Genomic DNA, 6,576 nt, shown 5'->3' with positions numbered 1-6,576 from the left:
AAGACTAGGACATAATTTTTGTTACCAGTTAAATTTTTTGAAAACTCCCTGTTATTTTCTTTCAAACTTTAATATTTACATGCATTCCTTATGTGTCTTAAAAATAATATTTAATTTGATCTATGTTTTTGCAAATATTAATAAGTCGATGCTTAAATTCTTTATAGCAAAACAAAACTAAAGCAAACTTATAGTTTATATATGAGAACCAATTTTTATAATTTACTAGAAAGGTTACACCCGCTACGTGGGGGCCAGAAGCTTTCAATGTTGTTTCCGAATTGATAAATATGACAGACATAGAAAGTGCAAGGATGAAAAGTCCGGACTTTGCCCCGGACAAAAAATGTAAAAGTTTTGACTGCAAGGACCAGAAGTGTGAAAATGGCTAAAGAATTAAAGGGGTAGGAATTAGCAACTTTTTAGAAAAGGGATCAAAGTTGTCAAACTGTTAAAGTTTTGTGGCCAAACTTTAAATATTAAAAGGTTCCAAAAAAGTGTAAAAATATTGATTGCAAGGACCAAAAGTGTGAAAATGGGTAAAGAATAATGACCAAAGTTGCCAAAAAACATCCAAATTTAGTATTCCTAACTTCCAACAATAATACAGGGACCAATTCTGCCAAAAAAATGGGAAGTTGAATGGAACACAAACAAAAGGACATGAATAAATTAATTAAAGAAGTACAGGGACCGGATATGTAAATCAAGGGGCCAAAGCTGGACAAAGTATGCCAACTTTACTATTCCTTTCTTCCACAACTTTAATATATACTAGAAAGGATTACCAGGCGTTGCCGGGGTCGGAAGGTATTGCTTTGTAAAGTAAAGTAGCATGTTGAATTGCATTGAGATAATCTAGTAAAGGAAGATAAACAATGTCATCTAATTACATAAGTAAAGAAATCTAAATCATTATTTCTTGCAATAAATGAGGAAAATAAAGAAATGGTCTCACAAATTGAACTTTATTGCCATGTATGGCAGCGACCGGAAAACCAATCCGGCAAATATAGACCGTTGTTTTTTGTCCGTTAATGTGAGAGTAATTTGGTCTTTTCAGATAGTAAGGACTGAATTTGTGACCACGGGTAAACCATATGGACCATTTATGTAATTTTGGCGGTGGTGGTGGTGGTGGTGATGGCAGATGGTGGGTGGCTTTATGGTATTGGATGGGTATTTTCTAATAAATAAAACATGAATTTAAAACCAAAAAGAGAAATATAAATTAATAAAAAAAATCGGATTAGGAGTAAAAGAGTAATTTCATATCACTTTTGTAACAAAATGAAACCACATAAACCAAGTGCATAGAGGTTTTCATCGTTGTCCTCAATGTGTTAAATCTGGTAAACCACAGGAACTAATCGTGTAATTTTGTCTAACAATAATAATAATAATAATAATAATATAATAATAATAATAATACCAACTAATAAAGTGACAATTAAACGAAAACTTAGGGACCTACAATGCCACAAATAACCAACGGAAGTAGAGGGACCAAAAAAGACAAAAAGGAAGCAACTTTAAAATGACCCAAATATAGTTGAGGGACCATTTCTGCTAAAAAAACACCATGTTTAGTAGAGGGACCAAAAAAGACAAAAATGAAGCAACTTTAAAATGACCCAAATATAATTGAGGGACCATTTCTCCCAAAAAAAACACCATGTTTACTGTTAAAATTTTTCACTATCTTTAATATATATATAATAATATAATAATTAGTAGTAATTAATAATGTGAAAAAGCGAAACCTAATTCAAAAACTCAAAACTTGAAAACGTCCATTGCATGATCAAGGTGATAGATCAACCTGCAACACAATTTTTGGGCATTTGAAAATATTTCGCTATAACTTCCCGCGTTTGGTCTCGAATCTCGATCGATCACGGAATTGCTCATTACCTTCCCGCTTTCACGATTGAATTTCAGCCACTTGTCTGCAACCGTTATCCAGGTCAATGTTCTCAGACAGGGATCGTGATTAAGTAGGTGAGCTCCTTCCTTTTCACATCGGTGGATTTGGATCGTTTGGAGCTGATTGGTCAGTTATTCTGAACTTCAACTCTGATAATCGTTTCATATCCCTGATGTCGTAATCCTGGTTCAGTTCGTAGCCGAATAACTTTGTTAGCACTGCGATCCAGAACCCTAAGTTGCTCAATTTGGTCACCATGACTTCTAAATCCACAATTTATTTACCAAATTCATATCCAGGAACACAATTTGTTAGATGTAGCAATTTTATTCGTTAATCGTTTATATTGCTTTCCATTTGAATTTTTGTTGACAAGTAACCTGATACATATCTTCTATCTTCAGTTCGAGATTCTAGCAACCTGTAGTTCCGAAATTTTTCCATAATTGATCCGAAGTAACGAAGCCGGGGATGGGAAGGCAGCTACATTTACTAGATGTAAGCATCTGTGGATACCTTTAATCACGTCATACCATATCTTTTACATCTCATTATGTTGATCTAAACGTAGCTGTATTGCGTATAGATTCAGTTCATTACTTGACATCAATGGACGAGAATTTGTTTAATCATCTTTCTAATCACGCATTAAATGTTTTGAAGCTCCTCATCAACCACATTTACTAGGATTTTGTCCACTTTCTGCTTTTTTTTGCCCTTATTTCCTTTGTGTCTACTGTGTTTCCCGCTCACTGAAAAACAAATTGTTTCCTACAATGATTTATATGTAGTGAAGTTCAGGAAAATATAGAGGCTTAATTGATCAAATTATCTATGTGCCAGGATCATATGAGTGGAAATTGGAGTTTGGGTAGCAAATACCATCCATGTAGCCAGTCAAGGAAGATATCAATAGGTATCGTGGTTGATTCTGTTGCCAAAACGAAGGGCAAAAATGGAAAGGGAGATGTGACTGAGTTGCAAACTTCACAAAATGTAACATCAGCAAAAGATACTCCCACAGAAAGACAGAACAAAGCTCCATGCCAGGAACCCTCTCCACTGGTTTATACAAACACTTCCCATCAAAAGATATCACATCCAGACACAATTAATCATCCAAAAAAAGTCTCGAGTTTGCCTTCCACCAGCAATGTACTCCTGCAACCTAACAAGATAGTTGGTGAAACTGATCCTGATACAGTTTTTGAAACCCAGATGTCTGATCTTCACTCCAAGGATGCTAATAATGAGGAAAAATCAAAGAAAAACACTTACCAAAGTGAAGCAGGCAGCCATTTTGTCATGGGCAGGGAAGAACAGTCTTCATATGCAACTCCACAGAAAGTAACTGTGCCAGAGAAAGGGATAACAGAGCAGGGAACAAGTGAAAGAGGAAACAATGGAAACATGGCATTAAGAATGAAAGTCCAGGAGTTACTTGGAACTGTTTCTTCACCTAACAAGAAACAACACGACCATGAGACTTTTGGAATGGATGCAAATAATTCAAAGCCCAAGTCTGTGACCAACAAAAGTGATAGCCAACATTTGCAGACAAGAGAAACCCACTCTGGAAGTCTAAACAAGAGACCAGTAACTCGATCTTTCACCAGCAAGAAACCTCAAACACAAAAGTCTGTTCCATTATATCAGTATAAAGAAGCTCAATTAGACAAGAATGTATTCTCTTTTGTAGACAATTGGTCAAAGAAAGCAAGCACAAATGTGAATCATGGGTCTACAATGTCTAAGAGAAAGGAAAGAGGGGTTCATAAAGATGAGAACCATCAAGCTACTGTTGTAAGGAAAAGAAAAGCTGATACTGTAAATGTCTCATTGAAAGAAAACAGAAGAGGAGACATAGAGAAAGTTCAGCCAGATACTGAAATGAAAGACCAGTTTGAAGTTATCGGGACCGGAGGAGGTAATAATAGTACAATGTTAAAGAACAATAAGGATCAAGATTCTTCTTCCAAACATTCCTTAAAGATCAATCTAGACCCACAATATGATCTAAAGAGCCCAACATTTGAGTTCAAAACAGCTCCTAGATCTTTGTTCTACAACAACCATGAAGACCTTGATGTTGGTAGCCTGTCTAAAAGATCCTTCAAATCTCACAGCATAGGGTTTTCAATGGGGGCCCACTCCAATGCAAACACAAATAATTTTACCATGGACCCTCAAGACTGTGTAGCAAAACCAGCTACAGTACACAAAGAAAGTACATATGTAGGATCTGAGAGCTCTGAAGATGGTTCGCCTGTCACAGGTAGCATTTACTTGTGCTGTTCTTCACTTGTTTAGTTAGTTGCCATCTACTTTAATCATAATCAAATATTCTCCTTTTTGTTTTTGCAAATCTAGTGCCAGTTACATTAGAGAACAAGAACATAAATGGAAATAGATGGTCCATATCACCATCATGTCAAGAGGAGGTTTCTGAGAGCTCTGAAGATGGTTCACCCATCAAAGGTAACAATTGGTCATTTACTAAACCCTGTAATTATTATTATTATTATTATTATTATTATTATTATTATTATTATTATTATTATTATTATTATTATTTATCATTGTGTCTTTTAAATGGACAGGGGATGGAGATTGTGAAAATTTTCATGATACTTCTTCAGAACAGGATGGGCTTGCAGGGTATTCCATTCCCATTTTTGAGTTTGATAAATAAACATTTTTTTTCTTCTTCCCAGATCCCATTATACTATTATTTTGATCATTTTTAAATATCTTTCAGTGCTGTGAAGCTGTTTGCCTTGGCCTTAGAAAGAGTTGAAAGCAAAATACATTCAAGCACTACTAGACAATCTGCTGAGATATTGTTGTCTGTTTCCATGAATATACATTCGCAGTTGCAAAACGCTGAATCTAAGATCCAAAACGAAGTGTGGGTAGTAGTCTTACAATTAATTTGTTTATCAAGAATTGAGTTGTTAGTTACCCATGCTTTCTGATTCTTTTTCAGTGGAAAGTTAACAAACCTTGGTAAATCCAAAAGAATGCACCCAGAAAGCAAATGCCAAGGTGATAAAATTATCTAGTTGAAGTTGATCTATGTTGTACTCCATATGTTTTAGATTATTTTTTTACAACAATTTAATGAAAAAAAATTAATACAGAGCAACAAGAGCAGCTGAAGCGCATATACGAGAAATTTAAAGAAGAAGTGGATCAGCACCTTGAGAAGTGCCGAAGCACACTTAAAGGACTAGAATCACATGAGATTGAAGTTAGAGGGATGGTAGAGAAACAAAGTATGACCTTTCTTTACCAAGTCTTGGAATCAGGGAAGGAATGGAATGGTTAATTCCATAAGAATGGACCATTCCTGAGTCCATTTTGTTAATTTTCATGCATGAAATGAAATCAACTATGCAATACAATCCATTTTTATATATGTCAATTTTCATGACATATAACTATATACATATTTTTATAAAATAACCAAAACATATTATTTTTATTATAACTTATTTGGGATTTAATGAGCTTTTATTATGTTTAAATATTTATTTTTATAAATATAGGTTTGCCAATCATAATTAAAATAAAATATAGAATAGAGTTTAAAGTATATGTTGTGTTCATATTATTGATCAATGCTTTCAGGGGTGTCACACAGAAAGCTTCTCATGCAAACTGAAGAAGCTATTGAGGCACAGCTTAATGATGCCCAAAAGAGACTCTCAGATGTTCACAGGGTAAGTTTCTTCCCTTCAAAAAAAAAAAAAAAAAGGTTGCTTATCTTGCCCCTATTGTGTTTGATTTGTGTAGTGCCACTTGGTCTCATTTTGTTGCAGGTGGCAAGGGAGAAAATGGTCAAGCTGAAATATGGTATAGCTGAATGCTTAAAAGAAGGTTTACTCGGTAGTTGAATGACTCTTGTTTTCAAACCAATATCATATATTAATTACTTTTAGGATCAACAACATAATAAGTCATCCCTTGGGTTCTTGATACTCTACTTTTTGTCATTTATAATTAGGTAGCAACATTTACATCCTATTTTCTGTGTTAAGAAATTGAAAAACCATTTCATGTAATCATTAACCATCACTTATCAAGCCCTCACGCTATAGGACAATTTGTTATGGATTGATATACTTCAGCAATAATCAAGGGTTGTAATGTGCATTGGATTCCTTGTGGGGATTGTCAACTCAGAGAATAACCCCTTTTCATGTCAATTCGGGGATTGTTGGAAGAATAACTTTTTTTTCATATATGTTAATTAAAATGGTGAAATAACATGTGGACTTTTACGGATTGAATTGGTATACTAACACAACCATTAATCATGTAAATACCCTTTTAAAGGCAAACTCGCATCTAAATCACAACCCCTTAAATGCGTTTCTTTCCATTGATGCCATAATATCAAGTCTGCTCTTTAAAATACAAATTCAACTTTGATTTGAAAGAATTTTAGGGTTTTAAAAGGTTGATAGGATAAATAAAAATAAGGGGTATAAATATATGAAAGGGACAACAAACTTCTAGGATGAGATAAAGAAGGAAAAGATATTACGAGCAGTGGCCGATGCATGAATTATGATTGTAATTACACATATTTTTTTAGTGGGTGCACCTTAAAATTCCCTAGAGATGCTCTTTCACATTTCTCTGCA

General features: G+C 34.3%; 1 protein-coding gene across 2 annotated transcripts; it reads left to right on the top strand.

Moving 5' to 3' along the window:
* The first annotated feature begins 1,788 nt into the window (after window positions 1-1,788).
* Window positions 1,789-6,039, top strand: ASY3 (asynaptic protein). Of its 2 annotated transcripts, none has more exons than XM_079072280.1 (10): window positions 1,789-2,001; window positions 2,332-2,425; window positions 2,771-4,202; window positions 4,298-4,405; window positions 4,528-4,585; window positions 4,686-4,835; window positions 4,914-4,972; window positions 5,068-5,202; window positions 5,558-5,649; window positions 5,749-6,039. In XM_079072280.1, exons 2-10 carry the CDS (start codon window positions 2,399-2,401, stop codon window positions 5,821-5,823), a joined length of 2,136 nt encoding a protein of 711 aa, XP_078928406.1. In that variant the 5' UTR covers window positions 1,789-2,001; window positions 2,332-2,398; the 3' UTR covers window positions 5,824-6,039. The 2 variants fall into 2 exon arrangements, with proteins under 2 accessions (XP_078928406.1, XP_078928407.1); XM_079072281.1 differs by having other exon boundaries at window positions 1,789-2,053.
* The last annotated feature ends 537 nt before the right edge of the window (window positions 6,040-6,576 follow it).

Source organism: Lactuca virosa, chromosome 9 (assembly GCF_052849685.1).
Source record: "Lactuca virosa cultivar CGN04683 chromosome 9, Lactuca_virosa_CGN04683_v6, whole genome shotgun sequence".
NCBI lineage: Eukaryota > Viridiplantae > Streptophyta > Magnoliopsida > Asterales > Asteraceae > Lactuca > Lactuca virosa.
Note: the sequence above shows the minus strand (reverse complement) of the source record. Positions and strands in the feature narration are given on the sequence as shown.

Coding starts and splice junctions, on each gene's coding strand:
- ASY3 (XM_079072280.1), top strand. CDS start 2,399: ATGGGAAGGCAGCTACATTTACTAGAT. Junction 4,586..4,685: donor GAACAGGATGGGCTTGCAGG/GTATTCCATTCC, acceptor AATATCTTTCAG/TGCTGTGAAGCTGTTTGCCT. Junction 5,650..5,748: donor GACTCTCAGATGTTCACAGG/GTAAGTTTCTTC, acceptor ATTTTGTTGCAG/GTGGCAAGGGAGAAAATGGT.